The 19,087-nt window shown below is 32.5% G+C and overlaps 1 protein-coding gene across 3 annotated transcripts; it reads right to left on the bottom strand.

Moving 5' to 3' along the window:
- Window positions 1-623: 623 nt before the first annotated feature.
- Window positions 624-19,054, bottom strand: LOC123706923 (OTU domain-containing protein 7B-like). 3 transcript variants are annotated; one of them, XM_045656559.1, is made up of 11 exons: window positions 18,867-19,054; window positions 16,441-16,487; window positions 13,485-13,622; window positions 12,778-12,928; window positions 10,676-10,923; window positions 9,322-9,566; window positions 7,793-7,998; window positions 7,004-7,246; window positions 6,275-6,469; window positions 4,343-4,487; window positions 624-3,546 (listed from the first exon to the last, which is right to left on the bottom strand). In XM_045656559.1, the coding sequence occupies exons 2-11, from the start codon at window positions 16,475-16,477 to the stop codon at window positions 3,406-3,408; spliced, it is 1,749 nt and encodes a 582-aa protein (XP_045512515.1). In that variant the 5' UTR covers window positions 16,478-16,487; window positions 18,867-19,054; the 3' UTR covers window positions 624-3,405. The 3 variants fall into 3 exon arrangements, with proteins under 3 accessions (XP_045512515.1, XP_045512514.1, XP_045512516.1); XM_045656558.1 differs by having other exon boundaries at window positions 626-3,546; window positions 4,337-4,487; XM_045656560.1 differs by having other exon boundaries at window positions 626-3,546; window positions 4,337-4,487; window positions 13,485-13,610.
- Window positions 19,055-19,087: the final 33 nt, after the last annotated feature.

Raw genomic sequence — 19,087 nt, 5'->3', positions numbered from 1 at the left:
CGTTGACAGATTATAATCGGTAGTCACAAAACAATATATAAGCTTTAAAATAGATATTTGCGAAAATTACTCTAAATTCGTAAGAAACATTTTAATTGGCAAGCTAAAATATTTTTTGTCTATGTATCGATTACACTATGTTCATTGTTTTTTGTGGTTTGCGCTGCTATCTCTAATTAATAAAATTTTTCAAGTACATTGAAAGTAAATTTCACCAAGATTAATCTTTTAAACTCACAGAAATCTGTAAAATAATTCAGACAATATACCTAAATTATTCTTTAACATTAAGCAAGTAGCAATTTAAAAAAAAATGTTTATATTATAAAAAGAACGTTGGCCTAGTACTAAGGTACGCATTTGCAAATTCCACGATGGAGGAATGATTTATGCCTCACTTGTATGTGCGCACACACTATTGGTTCTTTCACTATAATTTGTTAAATATGAGGGTTACCAGCTGCACTTTAACAATACAATTAAATTCGTCTAGGAACCTGCTGCTATGTGCATGGCGATGTTTACTGGTTAGAATTCGACGCATCTATTATATACAAATACTAAATAAAAAAGAAAGAATGAAAATAAAACTCAAAAAATGCATAACGATTTATACTGCTAGAAAACATGATATGCAAACTCTATTCTAAATAGTTTAAGTAATACACTTTTTGAAAAAATATAACATTAACACTTTGTTTATAGAATTTGTTTTGTCATGTAATCTCACTTTATTTTAAAGTTAACAGTTACACAGATCTATTAAGGATAAACATTGATTGAATCAATAGATTGTTTTATGAACATAACAATAAATGAGGTGGGTTATGAAGGCCAACATTTAAAACAAGAATATCCTCATTAATAGGTATAAAAATTATGTTTTAAGTATTTGGCCATGACAAATGATCAGTTAAATAAATCACTTATCAAATATATTAAAATGATAGTTTAGAAAATCCTAAAATTATATAAGACTAGATTAGAAGAAAAACATTGCAATTACCCTAAAGCCCATTTAACAAGGCCTCTGGTAAATGCATAAAAACTCTTAAATATTTAAATACTTTAGAACTTACAAAGGGGGTTTGGGGGCCAACATTTTGTTAATTTATTGTAACAAACTTAATAATTTATTATATTATAAATGTATTTTAAGTTTACTCACAATTTAATATTGTAAAACTAAGCACTTGTATTGTGTACTGATTACATATACTGATTGAAGCTCTAATGATATTTTAGAACAAACAAAAATAATTTTTATTAATGACAAAAATACCAATTCCTAATATCAATGTGATTTTTGTCGTGCTCAGAGGTACCTGCATGAAGAACGAAGTGTAAAGGTTTGATTCAGAAAATATTGATTTTATATAGGAACTCATTAAATTTTATTGTCTATTTGAAACTATGTGAATGACAGTCTCTACGGGAGTCATATCTTAAATATTAGAAGCTCAATTTCGCAATAACATATTGGTAATCTAGACGATAGAGATAACAATGATTTTAATGTCAATAATGAACTATAAAATAGCCACTTAAAGCGAAGAAGCTTTTCTAATAAAATTACATATTATTGGAAGTAGAATTTGACAGCTCTCTATTGTCTATACCTAAATGTTTTTTGTAACATATGATCATGTATGATAGAATTTTTTGTAATATTTCATCGTCATCAATATCACCTAAATTAAACTGTTTCCACAGTTTTCTTTATACTTATTTAGTTATTATACCTGCCTTATTATACACACTTATAATAATACCAGTTACTCTAATTCACCCTGGCATAGATTTATTGAACACAAAACTTTCGCAACTTTCTTAAGACATTGGTTATAAATATTAGCTTCAGAATGAGAGTTTGTATATTTTGTAAATTTATACCTTGTCAAAATGTCAATGTCAAAATTACCATTTCGTTTTGGTGACAATTTTGATAACGCTAAAATTTGTTGTTGTTGCAGTTGACTTACATTTTGAAAACTGTAGGGACATTGCAATAAAATTTCAAATTTACAGAAAATACATTCAATCCATCCTTCTATTGTTAACCAAAAAAGAGTAAAAGGTACTTCTTAAGGTATGTTTTTAAGAATCATATTTTAAACACTCCTTATTGATATTTGATATACGTTCAGCAACAAATCTAACTGTATTTATTGAAATATCATGTATGCAATTCCACTGTGCTGGAAGAAGTGGGACAAAATAAAAATCTAATATCTTGAGGGACTCAAATCGGATTTGGCTCGAGCTTTTGGAAAATTTAGAGTCAATTTAGAAGTTTCACACTTTTTGAATAGCACCCAATGGAAGTTGTGCCTCATCTTGGCGGAAACAAAAGTAATTTTGGCACTGACTACTAGTGCTCAAAAAAAAAATAACAACTCTTAAAACTACGTTAATACTTTAACTTAGGATTAAATTAAGTAATTTCCTTACAGCCTGTTTTCTATAGAAAAATATTTTTTATATTATAAAAATATATATTCTAAAACGCAAAGTAATTTAATCATGTAACAGTACATATCAAATTGCTGAAAATAGAGTAGGATCTGTATATATAGATTATTTCAATCTGATAAGTTTTTAATCTATTTTCCTTCGGACTTTGAATTTTTTAAAATATTTGTATAAGAAATGAGTCAATTTGAAACTTTAAATACTTTGAAAAGTTTAAATACGTTGAGTATTAAAACCTAATTCAGGGCTTGATTTAACACCCATGAAATATCATACCTAAAAAAATTTCTCTTCCTCCTTTTGCTAAAAACATCGAATTTCAAGCATTCTTTCTGTGGTAAGGGATTTTTCAAATCTCTTATACCAAGATTGATAATCACTATGGACTTGGACATGTTTCTATGAACGCCGTGACTTATAAGAATTTTCTGGTTCTTTAATAATGAATCCTATACTTCATTATTCAACAACACATTTCTTATTCATATAGTTATACCATATAAACATAAGTTTTTGTCTACTATAAAAGTAGCTCGATAATGCCGCCATGGCTACAATTTAATAATAAAAAAACTTGCTAATAGAGTTATAAGATAAATGTTATTGTTATTTTGACATTGCTAATATGAGTAAATGAATTCGGCTTTGACACGCAAACTAAAATTAGTAATAAGTTTGTGTTAGTATTAGTCAGTATTTGATAACGGTTTCCTTGTCCAGCAAAACAGTTGTTTCGGTTTTATGATTTAAGTTAAGATGCCAATATGGGTGAATTTTCCACTAGGAAAATTCAGGACTTATTGATTTATTGAATTCAAGACTAATAGTGTATGTTACCATGTTTTAGAAACAATGTTTTTATAAGGGATTTTGTATGTTTGTCTGATTAATTAAGAACATAGGTTACATAACATGTCCAATATGGTTTGACAGTTACTGTTGTTGGGCGCATCTGGAGCAGTAGTCATTGTAGGCGGGGCTCCCGTAGTACATGCAGAGCGGAGCCCTGCAGGGCTTCGGGGAGGGGGGCCGGTCGTCGTAAAATGTCGATTTGGACAGGTAGAGCGTTCTGTCCTGGAAATAGATTGATCATATTTTAAGTGTTTGGTTTACAAGTGATTTTATAATGTAGTTTGAATTTAGTACATTATTTACATAATACGACGATTGCTTTGTCGCTAATTTACTTCGTAGAATACAAAGTAATCGTGCTATTTCTCAATTATATATATCATATACCTACATATTATAACGAAAATTCATTAAATATATATTTAAAAAAATATGTAAAAATATGGTTATGTAATTTGATATAGCATATATTTTGTTTATAATAACTTATATGTCATACAGACAATACACTTAGCTCGCCACACCAAAGAGTTATTAGTCATTCAAGTAACATAAAATATCGGTTCCAATATTCTCTTTTTAAGTATTCGTTTTATAACTGTTAACTGTGTTTTATGTGCATTCCCTTATTGGTTAATATTTGTGTCATATACATTAAAAAATATAAATATTAAATTTTTATCAATAAAAAATTTACAAAAGACAACAACAAATTAACAGATATTTATTCTATGACTATAGTCTATGGTTGGCATGGCATTTATTTGTTATAATACATTGATGTTATTATGATATTAAATAAGTTTTGTTTAAATCAATATTTGTGTGTTAACGAAACCAAAACTATACTATTTTCTAAGTTGTAGTTATTATACAAAGCGCAGTGGGCTAGCGACTTGAGTGTAACTCTCGCCCGTTCTGTGAAGATAAATAGGCTGATAACCTGGAAACAAAACCTGGAAACAAAACGAAAACATACAAAAATCTGAGGCAAGATTATTATATAACTTACCTGTACCTGTGCCGGTTTGACGGATCGCGCTGTGAGAGTATTCGCAGCATGGTGGGATTCTCTGTCCGCTTCGGTATAAAACTGCGATCTTCCAGTCCCATATCTCGGAGCGATTTGGGGCTCCTCTCTCCGATTCTTCTCCGATGTGTAACTAAAGACAGTTCAAACAGTGAAGATCGTATATAGGGACGCTGACGAATTTTCTTTTGTTAAAGAAATATGTATGGACAAGTCAATCCAATGGCTGACGCACAAATCGTGCAGGCCAAGAACGGAAAAAAAAGTCAATCCAATTATGTTAGAGAAATATGTATGGACAAGTCAATCCAATGGCTGACGCACAAACCGTGAAGGCCAAGAACGGGAAAAAAAAGTCAATCCAACTATGTTAGAGAAATATGTATGGAGAAGTCAATGCAATGGCTGACGCACAAACCGTGCAGGCCAAGAACGGGGAAAAAAACAGTCAATCCAACTATGTTAGAGAAATATGTATGGACAAGTCAATCCAATGGCTGACGCACAAACCGTGCAGGCCAAGAACGGGGAAAAAAACAGTCAATCCAACTATGTTAGAGAAATATGTATGGACAAGTCAATCCAATGGCTGACGCACAAACCGTGCAGGCCAAGAACGGGGAAAAAAACAGTCAATCCAACTATGTTAGAGAAATATGTATGGACAAGTCAATCCAATGGCTGACGCACAAACCGTGCAGGCCAAGAACGGGAAAAAAAAGTCAATCCAATTATGTTAGAGAAATATGTATGGACAAGTCAATCCAATGGCTGACGCACAAACCGTGCAGGCCAAGAACGGGGAAAAAAACAGTCAATCCAACTATGTTAGAGAAATATGTATGGACAAGTCAATCCAATGGCTGACGCACAAACCGTGCAGGCCAAGAACGGGGAAAAAAACAGTCAATCCAACTATGTTAGAGAAATATGTATGGACAAGTCAATCCAATGGCTGACGCACAAACCGTGCAGGCCAAGAACGGGGAAAAAAACAGTCAATCCAACTATGTTAGAGAAATATGTATGGACAAGTCAATCCAATGGCTGACGCACAAACCGTGCAGGCCAAGAACGGAAAAAAAAAGTCAATCCAACTATGTTAGAAAAATATGTATGGACAAGTCAATCCAATGGCTGACGCACAAACCGTGCAGGCCAAGAACGGGAAAAAAAAAGTCAATCCAACTATGTTAGAGAAATATGTATGGAGAAGTCAATGCAATGGCTGACGCACAAACCGTGCAGGCCAAGAACGGGGAAAAAAAAGTCAATCCAACTATGTTAGAGAAATATGTATGGACAAGTCAATCCAATGGCTGACGCACAAACCGTGCAGGCCAAGAACGGGGAAAAAAAAGTCAATCCAACTATGTTAGAGAAATATGTATGGACAAGTCAATCCCATGGCTGACGCACAAACCGTGCAGGCCAAGAACGGGAAAAAAAAGTCAATCCAACTAGACGAGTTATGTTTCAGGAATTTAGAGTATGTTTATGTTATATCAAGATTTATATAATGGGTATCTATCATTCTAGTTATGTACATTATTCATGATATATAAGTATTTTTTAATTCACATAAAGAAACTAATCTATCAAATGGAACAAAATGCGTTTATATTTTCAAGATGTGGATGTTTATTTTTTACTAATATCTTTAATTAATTAACTTTTTATTTAATTGATTTTATCGTAGATATTTTTTTCATTAGTTAAACAAGGTATAAAAAATAGGATATGTGAATAAAAAAAACTTTTGACAACCATAATATTTTTTACAATACGACTTGTATAAGTATTTCTATATATCTATATATTTTACTGACGTCACATGTAATAATGAAGACAACAAGTATCTAACATAATTCGATATATTATATACACTACGGTACTTGATTCTAAACCCCAATTACTCACCCAATCCAGGCCTCATTCAAGTAATTCTTGACCATTTCTTCCTGAACTGGTGCCCTTGCAGCTAAAACTCTGCAACATAGGACCTCACAAGTCTGCCTCTCCACCAGATGCTCTGGATTACTTTGACTGCCACTCAGTTTCCCAGTTAACTTCGCCATGGAACCGAAGTTCTTTTTCAGTTTGCTACTCATTGATCTACAACAAAAGCACACATTAAAACTAAAGTATTATTCTTTCAGATATCTCTTTCGGTTAAATTGTGTTTACGCTGCGGTGTAGAGACTGAATGTTTCAGAGATCTTACTTATATATGACTAAATTTCTATGTGAAAAAAAACCAAAAGACGTAAGGCGAAACCACACGTTGGTTTGTGATTTGACGTAATGTCATGTCATATAATGCCGAGTTTTTATTGAATAGGGGGCAAACGTGCTTGGGCTTATTCGATGTTAAGTGATACCGCCGCCCATGGACATTCGCATTGCCAAAAGTGCGTTACCGGCCTTTCAAAAATTGGTACGCTCTTTTCTTGAAGGACCCTTGTCGAATTGGTTCGGAAATACTTCAGTGAAAATAGAAAATCAGGGTGTGGTTTTATCACTAATTGACATTGTTTTGATCGTATAAAATAACTTTCTTTACAACTCATTATATATTAAATCAATTCACATTGCTCACTACCAACACAGAAATCCTAGACAAGCCCTAACTCTCAGTTAAAACATTACCTGCCAATACTCCCAAATTGCTTCGCAACAGAGTTCATCTGCTTCGAGCTCTTAGTCGAGAGGGCGTCCAAGGACCTTCTCAACTCTTCTGGAGGATGGCTTTGGAGGCACTCCACTCTTTCCAAGTCCATATACGCCTCCAACATGGCGGAACGCTGAAATTCATCTGGCAGGAGGTTGTTTATGGTTTTTTGATCTGGCTCTACATCCCAGCGGAACTCTTCACCTGGGTCAACGTTGAACCTGGAATATATAAAAAAAAATGTGAACACATATGGGATCGATAAATCGTCACCCAAGAATTGATGAGATACTATTAATTAATATAAATCTTAAGACATTAAAAAAGTAACCTAAATTGTTAGAAATTTAGAGAATTTAAATACAACACTCTTATCAGTAAAAAATCTTGAGACGTTTAAAATTAAATAACTATTATATAAAAGCATTTACGGATTAAAACTATGTAGAAGGCACAAATACCAAGCAATTGACTAGCAGTATTTTTTTTACCATTAAAAATTTGCTTGTTCAATCAGAAAGTAAATGAAAAACAATTTTTCATTGAAGTCAGTTTTTTATTACTTTTATTTATTTACTTTCCCTTTTATTTTTTTGTTAAGACATGAAACCAAAACAAAAAAATAAAAGGGAAAGCGACACAAACGTAGTCACATAATTATAAATGAATACATTTTTTCAGTTTTTTTATCAAAAGTTAAGTTTAGTTTTTACTGTAAATAAAGTAACCTTAACCAAAGGCAAATTCAACAGTATTGATTAAATTACCTGATCGGTAAAGGATTCTGCGAAGGATCTTCCAAAGGAACCCTGGCTCCATCACTTGGCAGAGGCTCACAAGGCACCAGCGCCGAGAAATGTCCAGCATCGTACGCCAGCAATATTGGTGCCTTACAGCACGAAGCTGGTTCTAGTTCAAGAGGCAAGTAGATACCGCCGAATGGGATTGGGGCTATGGGGTCGCCACGGAAATCCTAAAACAAATAAAATATTATACATAAATAGATGCGTTCATATAATTTATGATTTTCAAATTATTAAATTTTTAATAAAATAAAATAAAATTGGTCATGTAGCATTGTAAAGAGCAGTGTTGGCCTAGTGGCTTCAGCGTGCGACGCTCATCCCTGAGGTCGTAGGTTCGATCCCCGGCTGTGCACCAATGGATTTTCTTTCTATGTGCGCATTTAACATTAGCTCGAACGGTGATGGAAAATATCGCGAGGAAACCGGCTTGCCTTAGACCCAAGAAGTTGACGGTGTGCGCCAGGCACAGACGTACTTGCCTATTCAATTTACCAATGATCATGAAACAGATACAGAAATCCGAGGCCCAGACCTGAAAGGGCTTTAGCGCCATTGATTTATTTATTGTAACATTTTAAATGTGTTAATAAGTAAAATACTATATGATTATTGCCAAAATTATATTGTACTTTTTGTGCAAATACTTTGAATACTTTGCAAGTCACAATTTCACTTTTTTTATATAATATCGTTACGAGAATAGAGATGGAAACGCCGTTGATGTCTTCAAGGGTTTATTTTAAATTAATCAACGAGGAATTTGTTTACAGTAAAAAGCCGCAAATTACGCTAATTACCACTCACAAATTACTTTAATTATGCGCACTTCAGAAAATACTAAATCACTTGTCTTCACTATTTGCACTTTATCACTTCAATGTTAATCGAAATTGCACTCGTAATTGAATTAATTGATCGAGTTTCGGCTCGCTTATATCTTCCTGGGAATGAACGGTGTTCGAGAACTCTCTAGACAGGATTGGCACTGAGTAGCAATTGCACAATTCTAGAACGATTAGATTCTCTTTATCTCTTTAGCACATTGCTCCCTCCTTGTCGTACGATGTTTTAGAGTGTTCAGTCTGGCTTCGAGTAGGGTTCAATCTTCCCTCTCGCTCGCGTATCATTCCCTCCTTGTCCCACATATAGAAAATTCGGTCTAGAATATTTCTTTATAACCAGTCCTGAAAACGACACTCGACTACACATTTTCTGAACTGAAAAAAAATAGGCATACCAACACGTAGCCCAACAGTTATACAGTAAAAGGAGCATTGTTGGCTTAGTAGCTTTGTCGAAGGTTCGATTCTCGGCTATACACTAATAGATCTGTGCGGTATGAACGTGTTTAAGAACCAAACATCGATGACGTGTGACAGAAAGAAACTTCTACTTGTCTATGAAATAGAAAGGATGAAAGAACGAATGCCATGTGAGGCCAAAACCTATATAGGGTTGTAATGTACTGGATTATTTCAGAAGAAACTCACCCTTAAAGCAACATCAGCGAAGACGACAACCGGCCGTCTCATAACATGGGCCAGCGCAAACACGTGAAGTTGTTCCAAGCCCGAATAGTGCGGTGCAGCGCTCGGCTGATGTTTTGGTCGCGGTTCCGTTGACGCCATTTTCACTGATTCAGCCCATTCCCGTTCCCATTCCGCTTCAGATAATGTTAGGCCGGCCGATTTTAGGGAAAGGCTTTCCGACCAGCGCCAACGACGACGAATTGCGTCTGAAATGTTATGATTATTATATAAACACGATAAGATAAAACTTACTTTGAGACTTAATAGAAACCCTAGACGAGACGATAGAACAAATAAATTAATACTTAATTAATACAGATTTAATAAAAATCTTAGTGTTACATAGAAAATGCGATATTAGTCGGTATTCCGACCTGCCGCTGACTCTTCGGCAGGCCCAGATATCGCTGTAAAGACACCGTGGAGAAGAATCTACGCGAGCTTCAAGTGTAGGATTGGCAAGCGGTAGTGCGTAATCTGCTAAGGCCGTCGAAGGCGTCCTCTTGTTTCCGCTCACTCAACTCTGTTATCTTTGAGGATGTATTGTAAGTCTTGGCTTTCGAGCGTTCCACTTCTCTTGCACCAAGCATTCTCTACGATTGATTTGGAAATTTATGGTTGATTTTTGTAATTTATTACTATTGTATCAAAATAGTACTAGAGTTGATAGACGAGTTTTCGTAGACTCATATTAAGGTATACTTCGTTATGTAAAGTTTTACAATGTTTATCTTTATAAATCGGGGTTGATCCTAACAACAAATCGCATTGACATTTCATATTCATTGTAATTTTCGAATTTTGTTTTGTTTTATTATTTTGTAATAGCTTTTTAAATGACGAGTTAATATTGTTTATGGTCTAATGAATTATAAGGTACATGACTGCTGTATCTTTAATAGCTTTTCAAACTCAGCCTTATCTATCACTGTTAGGTTATGGTAATTAAGTTAAAATGAATTAAATACTAGACAATTTAATATTGTCTTTGGTTATCAGCTTTTACACATTGAATGAAAACAATTTTTAACCGGATTAAAGCTATTTGTATTATTATAAACTCATAATTATTTTACATAATTTTAAATTTTCCGACGTTTTGCGTGCTTTACAGCGTGCGTGGTCACGGTGACTGAAGACAAAAGGTGTTGAATGTCAAAAGTATCACAGCTGTAGAAAAAGTTGTGTGTGATAACACACAACAATGGAAAATTTAAATTGATGTAAAATAATTATAAGTTTATAATAATACAAATAGCTTTAATCCGGTTAAATTATTTTAAAATTTATAATATAAAAAAATCTAGAAACTCACCTGTGAGACCCTGTCCTTCGTCTCCTGACAAAAGTGTCTGTACTTTAGTTCTCAAAGCCAATAATCTATCATGGAAGCCGTATGCTGCCAACGATGCTGCGTGTGGGAGACAGTTACCATCACCAGATGTCGCTAGCGGTAGGAGTCTGGGGGCACCTGGTACTTGACCACGCCACCAGTTGAGAATACTTGCGGACTCTAAGGTCACTAAAGTAGCCGTTTCGAGGAGGTCCTTCTCGATAAATATCCTGATAAATATTTTACGCATTATTCATGATTGCAACCAAATATCTTATTTGGAAAAGTAATGAAGTTACATTATTCATACATTTAGAACTAAAGTGTCAAAAGTTTAGATAACAATTTTACCGTATGTTGACAGTGTGCAAAGCGAAATATTAACACAATTAAGATACGTGAGAAGTACTGTATAGTTTAAAATACTAAACAACGGTGTCAGGGAGAAAACTGAGATCACAGAGGCGCTAACCCACGCCTTACATATATAGAAAATATGTATCCAGAAGCCACCTGGAAGAGACCTTTACGTAAAAAAAACGTGGGAAGACCACAAAAGCGTTGAGCTGAGATCATAAAGGTTCCTAGAGAGAAATGGATGGGGGAGGAATGGACAGATCCAAAAGGAAAATTCAGAAGGAGGCCTTTACCCAAAAGGGGTCCATGCTGCAGAGCACGTAGTAATAAAGATAATAATAACTGACATAGATAAAGTCAATAATAACTAAACTAACGCTCATCTGATTTGTAATTTTTATAGTATGGAATTAAAGTAGCCTTATTATTATTATAAAAAAAACGCTGTAGGAAAGTTAGCATGATACATATTTGATGTAGTTTATTTATATTTTTCAATTATATAATTTTAAAAAATAACAATATCAAACGCCTAGCCACTAAAACTATTACTCCTTAACTGCCGCATATAAATAATTCGTTAACTGTCGTTACTTTTGCAATAAAAAATAACTGCTGTAGTTTAACCTTGATTTTAACCTTGGTTTCTCCACCCTTTGTATCAAAGCTTTAACAAAGATTTGTGTTTTGTGTATTATACACAAAAGGTTAAAGTGGACTGACCAAAAACCCAAGGTGAAAAGAAAATTCACCACATACACGACACATATTGGCAGGCAATGTTGCATAACTTTGAGATGCATGTACAGAAATATGGAAATATCGTTACGTTTTAGAGTATTTATTTATTTATTAACATGGTACAAGAAAAATAAATACAATATGTAATGTTACAAGCACTTATAGGCCAATAAAATACACGAAGAGATACAAAAATTAAACAAAATAAAAATATTATATAAACTAAAGGAAAAAGAGAAGCGAAGATTTCAAAGTGTGAGGTGAGGAACTGTGGACTCGTTGATCAGAATATTTAATCTGGTGAGTTGAGTAAGTGAGGGTATTTAGATATTTTTAAAGTGTCGTATAAGCGAACGCCCTAACGGTCAGACATAGCGTGTCCTATTGGCCAATTGCCAAACACATGCGAATAGATTATCGCGATGACTGGATATATGAGTTATAGACACGAAATTTTACTTAGAGTGTTGAAAGTTATTTTCGAACCGACTCAGAATATATAAAATCCAGTGCTCTAGTCATAATAATGCGATTCGTTGCAAAATTATTTCTAGAATGTTCCGTGACTTAACATGATATTGGAATCCGAAGTATAGATAAAATTACAAGCTATGTTTAATCTGTGCGTTTGTTTACGTGTTAGGCTAATAACCTCTGCCATGTCTGGTGTGAAATATTTGATGATTTTAATCTATATTTTTGTTGAGTAATCAATATTTATAAATAAAATCAGTAAATACATAAGAAATGCGAGTTTGACCAAAGCTTGTTTTTCAATAAATGCGACACAATTGTTTTTGAGGTCAATTTCACACTGCGGGGTGTAGACCTAAGCAACTCAAGAACAACACATTTACTGGTTAACGTAATAGTATATTAACTATGGATAGTCCCATTCTAAAAAGCTTTTGCAAGAAAGTGGTTGAAAGTAACATACAAACAGTAATATCGTAACGACATTAGATTAATTTATTATTAAATTTTACCTGAAATCTGTAGGATAAACGGATATATCCGGTAACAGGAGTATATGGTCTGAGCTAAGAGTGTTCAAGTCTGGTTCTGTGTTACTACGTAACGCCCAGACAAGACCTTCGTTATCTGTGGCACGTGATATGCCTCGGGAGAGTTTTCGACCTGAAATTATTACAAAGTAAACACTAAAATGCATATACATTTAATTAATAATTCTTACATTGATTAACAACTAAAATTTACAAAATAAGTGTTGCCTGCAATATAAACTGTGTGGAATTTAGAATAACTTATGTGATTACAAGCACCTTATTGGAGGACTGTTCACAAATATAATATAGAGTAACCTGAAGGCCAAATGAAACATAGTCGAGCCGAGTCTAAATAAGAAAGTCTGCTATATCAGCTCATCTACGTATTTATTAATTAAATAGCCTTGTCTATTTTTTTATTCAAAATTCGGATTACGACCAATAATTTTCCCAAACAGACATGAATACCTTGTGTCTTTGGGAACATTTTTGTAAAAAAAAAACGACTGTCGCTGGAAATCGAACTACGATCTGTCATAAAATAATTTACCATAGCCTATTTATATAATATACAACAATAATTTTAAGTTGAAAGTAATTAAATATTTATTTATGTAGAAAAAAGATAGTTATAGTAACGATTTCATAACTGTCATTCTATTGTTATCTAGCGAATGTATACTTACATTCTGGAGCTGGTGTAAGCACTAGATTAGACGGTGCTGAGTAAGACATAGCGAGGTCTAAAGTGCTGACTGATCGTTCTGGAGTCATTACGTCACCGCCCGCCCTAGGCCGTAACGTTACTCGATCTACGAAAAACTCTATTATTCGTCATATACTAATATTATACTGTAAGTTACGAAATACTGTACTGACTTGAAATAAACTTTTTTACCGGATTGAAGCTATGTATTATTATTAACTTATAATTATTTTAATAATTATTATAATTTAATTTTTTTCCGACGTTTCGCATGCTTTACAGCGTGCGTGGTCACGGTGACTCTAAATTATGTAAAATAATTATAAGTTTATAATAATACATAGCTTCAATCCGGTAATTAAGTGTTTTCTTTCAATGTATAACTATGCTATATATACTAGTATAACAAGCTATGTTAACAAAAGACAATACTTTTTATTTCATTTGAAAAAGATTTTTTGACTAATATAAGAAGAACATTGGCGTAGCAAGAAGTTGTATTCTCATTAGGTTACATAAAAACACAAATAACGAGATCTTAAATTGTTAATGAATATGCGGTAAAATTTATTTATTAACAAAGTATCGAGGGTATTTTAAATAAAAATTAGACAGTCTAATTGCAGTATTAACTAAAGTACACAGGTATCACTTTCCATCTTTATAATAATAGTTAATAAAATAATTTTATAAAGAGGGTTTTTTTATAAGGGGCAAACGAGCAGCATGTCAGAGGGTTTGTGAGTGCGTTTCCTTTGTACATATTTAGTGTACAATATATATATATATATTAAGTACTACTTGTATTACATAGGCGCGTATGTGTAAAATGTAGTATCTCTTTCCTTGATCGGGTAAGAAATAATGAATACTTTTTGAAACCAGCATTCCCTAAAACCCTTGAGAAATATATTTCTTAAAACCCAAGGGCTGTAGAATTGAAGTGCTATCTATCGATTTGCAAGGAAAAGTATTTCAATGGGGCCAATATCTGCTAACTTCTTAAGATTTCAAGGATAGACCTGTTTTTATTAAGTATTTTCCGCTTCATTTACATGTTTTAGTACTTCCTTGTATATAGTATTTTATATTTTAAGTATTTATTGTTTTCTTTTGTTTTATTTACAGATAAATAGAAAACCATATATGACGACATGGGTATAAAAATAAGTTATAATATTCGTTCATAAACGTTATTTTTAAGATATTCAGTAAAAATAAATGTAGATTAGAATTAATCTGACTAGCGACGATGTTGTTTGGTTTCAATTTACATGAAAAATTTAATATTACCTTAATAATGATATTATTATTTTATAATAGCCAGATTTAATGAAAAAAATACCTCCAAAACATATGTTTTATAAGTAATATGTATGGAAACAAAGATACTAAAAGCATTGTACCAAAAATCTATATGTTTCTAGGTCAGCGTGATGTGTGCTAATCTAATTTTAAATTTTAAAACGACCACTCACAACCCACTGTGCATGTTTATAAATTTACGTAAAATTTATACAACAATGCTTATAATTTCAATGTTATACAATATACAAACTTGCTCTGCTGCCATTTCCAAATTATCATTTAAATTGACCAAACATTACTATGCTTATTTTTCAGATCAATACAAAAATAGACTTCAGTAATGTGGTTTTATTTATAGTCTGTATAGATGCGTTTACGCAATATACCAGTGATTAGCAATATTTATATGACATTTGCACACAAGACAGCGATGTATTCAAGACGCCATTTGCATTAGATTGTTGAAATAACAAAATTAATCGTGAGATTTATTATATAAATTGATTTCACTTGCTTTTTTGTATGCCACGTGTGTTGTATTAGAGATACTCTACACTTATAAGTCAAATACTGAACAGGGGCTAAATATGAGTTGAATTTTAATAAGTATTCATGAAAGCCTGTCATGCAATTCCCAAAGGCCGTTATCCTTTTCACTGAAATAACGCGTAACGTAAAATATATTATTTATTTAAGAATACAAAGCGACTCACATATGATTATAGTTTTATTGAATTAATGTTTCAACCTAAGCGAGGCTCTTGATCTGTGTTTCGATCGGTAATCGAACCCTCGTATACACACCTAGTAGTCTTTTAAGTATTATATACTAAAAAAGTATCATAAAGACATCGTAATCTATAATTATTACGCATCATGGAGTAGATAGCAAAAGACACTGCTGTTCAGTAGGTCACAAAATAAAGCCTTCGATTCACAATGGGACCGATGGAGCGTTGACAGGATGCGATAGACATGAATACCGTCACGGCATAATGCTTCGATTGTACTGATTTGGGCTACGCTTTGGCATGATAATCAACTTGTATAACTTTCCATAAATTAATACAGATAACATCTTAACGAAATATTGCTAAGTTAATATAATTTCCGTATTAGTATAGAAACGTAATCAATAACAAGGTCCTATCGCTATACGTGGGCCTTTCAATTGCAACATTTTTAGTATTCTAAAGGTTATTTATTTCAGTACTTCCGTCGATTATGCGGATAAATAGTTTGAAGTATAATAGGTATGGACTATGCATAATGTTCAGGAAATGCAGCTAACGAAATCGCATTCGAAATATTTATTAAAACGCGGTAGATCGAGACTGCGAAGTTATGAAGGCAGCCAAATAACTCGAAATCTTAGGTGTTCGAAATTTAAAACGACATAAATTATTGATCGAAGCTAAGTCCCTACACCTGATGATGATTCTATAAGGGTTAGATACTCAAATGACGGATGTCCGACACGAACGGAGCACAGTGCTAATGGCTTAATGTGCTTATGCGAGGTACGGCAGTATTCTTACTCAGGGCTACCATTAAAGCTTTTCTTAGTAAAATCACAATGAAGTTTTTTTTTGGGTTACATAGCTAAACCAATAAAAATAAAATACTACCGTCTGTATGTTTATCTGTGGCAGCTTCTATCACCATTGTGTTAACCCTGAAACAAAAAGATTTCTTTAGTGTTTGAATATTTTGATATGATTTCATCAACATAAGCCGTTGTTAGTATCATAATAGCTTTCCACTTCATAAATTCTGCACCAACACCAGGAGATCCAACTAACAAAGTATCTAGTTCAAACATCCGACCTATACGAACTAGAACTTTACGCTATATGTTAGGTATTTGAATTCTAGGGTATAATAGATATAAGGTTGAATCGTACAATAGAAATTCTGATAACAACTTACTAGACATTTGTAAGGAAGGACTTATGTCCGTATGAAAATATTCAAAGAATTATTTATTTATATTATTGAAACGAATATAACCAACGTTTTCTGATTATTTGTTTACAATAAGTCTGCCAAGACCAAATATGAAGTATGAAATCAAGGAATAAACACGCATTATGGCGGTGACATATACCGCCTACACGACGCTCAAAATAGGTATCAGTCTATAAATACACAACCAGCATAAACTAACAAAACCATGTTACTTTAAAGATTTTTATATGCACTAACGATGATTGAAACCAGGGCAGGGGTCTTGCTTTACTGGACTGTGACCATATTTTAAGATCTGCTCTCATTTCCATGACTTACAAATAATTAGAGATTTGAGTCATGTTTTCTTGTTCACTTATGTATTTATAGAGATGTGTGTTTCTTCAGAATTATTTAATGGCTTAGTTTGTATTATGGTCAGCTATTCTACATTAGTAAAAAAAATTGTTACTCTGCCAAGCTTTGCAAAGCTTATTTAAGGCAATTTATTATTAAAAATTGCATTAGTATACATATATGAGAAAATGGGTAACATCAACTTTTACTATTCATATAAAACATCACGTCAACAGCACCTCTGTTACGAATTCTTCATGATTAACAACAACAGATTAAACAGTGTTTATCTGGAGTTGGAGATTCGGTAGTGTGCTGATCAATTTTAAAGACAGCATTGTTAAGTGCCTATCAGATACATAATCATACCAATACAAAAAAATTGGGTACATGTTAAGTTCAAAAATAATTTATTATGTAACATCATATCAAATACACTTACAGCGAGTTTTTATTATATTAAAACAAACATTGATTAAACAACATGGCAAACCAACCAAAGTTGAGATGTTTAAAGCAGATAAATTGTTTTATATAGGTTTAAGGTTTAGTTAGGTTAGGTTTAGTAGAGCTGAAAATCTCCAAATTTATTTTAAGGGTGTCTAAAAAGCCTATTTGTTACTAAAAACAAATGGGTAAATTGAACATGTAAAAATCTGAGCATGTTAAAAATCTTAGTTGCAGAGGATTTCACAAACAAAATCTAACAAATGATGCCATGTTCTGCCTTGACATACAATGACAGAATTCAGCTGTGCAAGAAATAAGTCCAAAGAATTATTCAGAGCACTCCCCATGATTAATGTGTTAGAAAATGCTAAGGAAACTGACGTCTACGATCCCAAACAGGATTTGTAACTGTATTTGAATGATTAAACCAATAGTAAATTAGTATTTGATAATTCAATAAATTTGTTTTTGTTTAAATAGTTCTTATAACTATGTATCAAGCTTTCTGCAGCTGTTTAATATGGCAATGAATGTTGGCATAGAAACTTGCTTATTTAAAAATAAAGACCTTTTCCTTTGTTTATTAGAAGATTTTTTCATATCTAGCTGTGCATGACTCATTAAGTATTAAGAGAACTTGTTAACAACTGTAACACTGATTAGATCTTATCAGATGACAAATTTTGATATAAATAATTATTTACTAAAGCATTAAAATACATTTAAAATTAAGGAAAGATTTCAAATGCAATGTGTGTTTTCACTATTATATTATAAAACTATCAGTAAAATATATTTAAATAAATTCTCAATTAATAAAAACAATCAATCACAGTTTCAAGAAATAATAAATTTGGCATTTTTTATTTCTGTTTAACCTTTTAAATTAGTATGAGGAAAAAGTTTGCAAATATTGAGCCATGAAGTAGAGTTGCCTATTTTAGATACTATTTAAGTAGTAATAAATAGGTACTCATAAACAATAATATTTAAATATATTTAATGAAGTCTGGAAAGACGGAAACATTCTTTTGAGACTTTGTTTTGATCTTCGTTATGTTTTTAACAATGACTCCAAACTTTACTATCCTTAAACTTCAAGGTTGCAATGTTAAAATAACAAAGTATTATAACATCAGAATAGTATAGCGTCAGGACAAACAACAACAAAAAAATATTTTACTGGTCATAGGTATAAAGAATTGGAACGTTTTGATGATATAATACAATTAGCAACCTTCTACCATAAAAACTTATAAGTACAACATTCTATCTACGCACAAAATAAATAATTAGGTACCTGATTGGGCAAGAGCAACTTTATAGCACTTTATCCATATAAGTTATTATCACACATATAAATTAACACTTTTTGGAAAATAACGATAATTGATGTATAATTGGTGCTGCTATTTATTTTTATAATTTTAACAATATTTACAAGATGACCACTCTTTACACAAGAAGCGAACCATTGTATTTGACAACTGTCTGCTGTCTGCTGTCACCCCATATTACATA

This window comes from Pieris brassicae, chromosome 3 (genome assembly GCF_905147105.1).
Source record: "Pieris brassicae chromosome 3, ilPieBrab1.1, whole genome shotgun sequence".
Classification (NCBI taxonomy): Eukaryota; Metazoa; Arthropoda; class Insecta; order Lepidoptera; family Pieridae; genus Pieris; species Pieris brassicae.
Note: the sequence above shows the minus strand (reverse complement) of the source record. Positions and strands in the feature narration are given on the sequence as shown.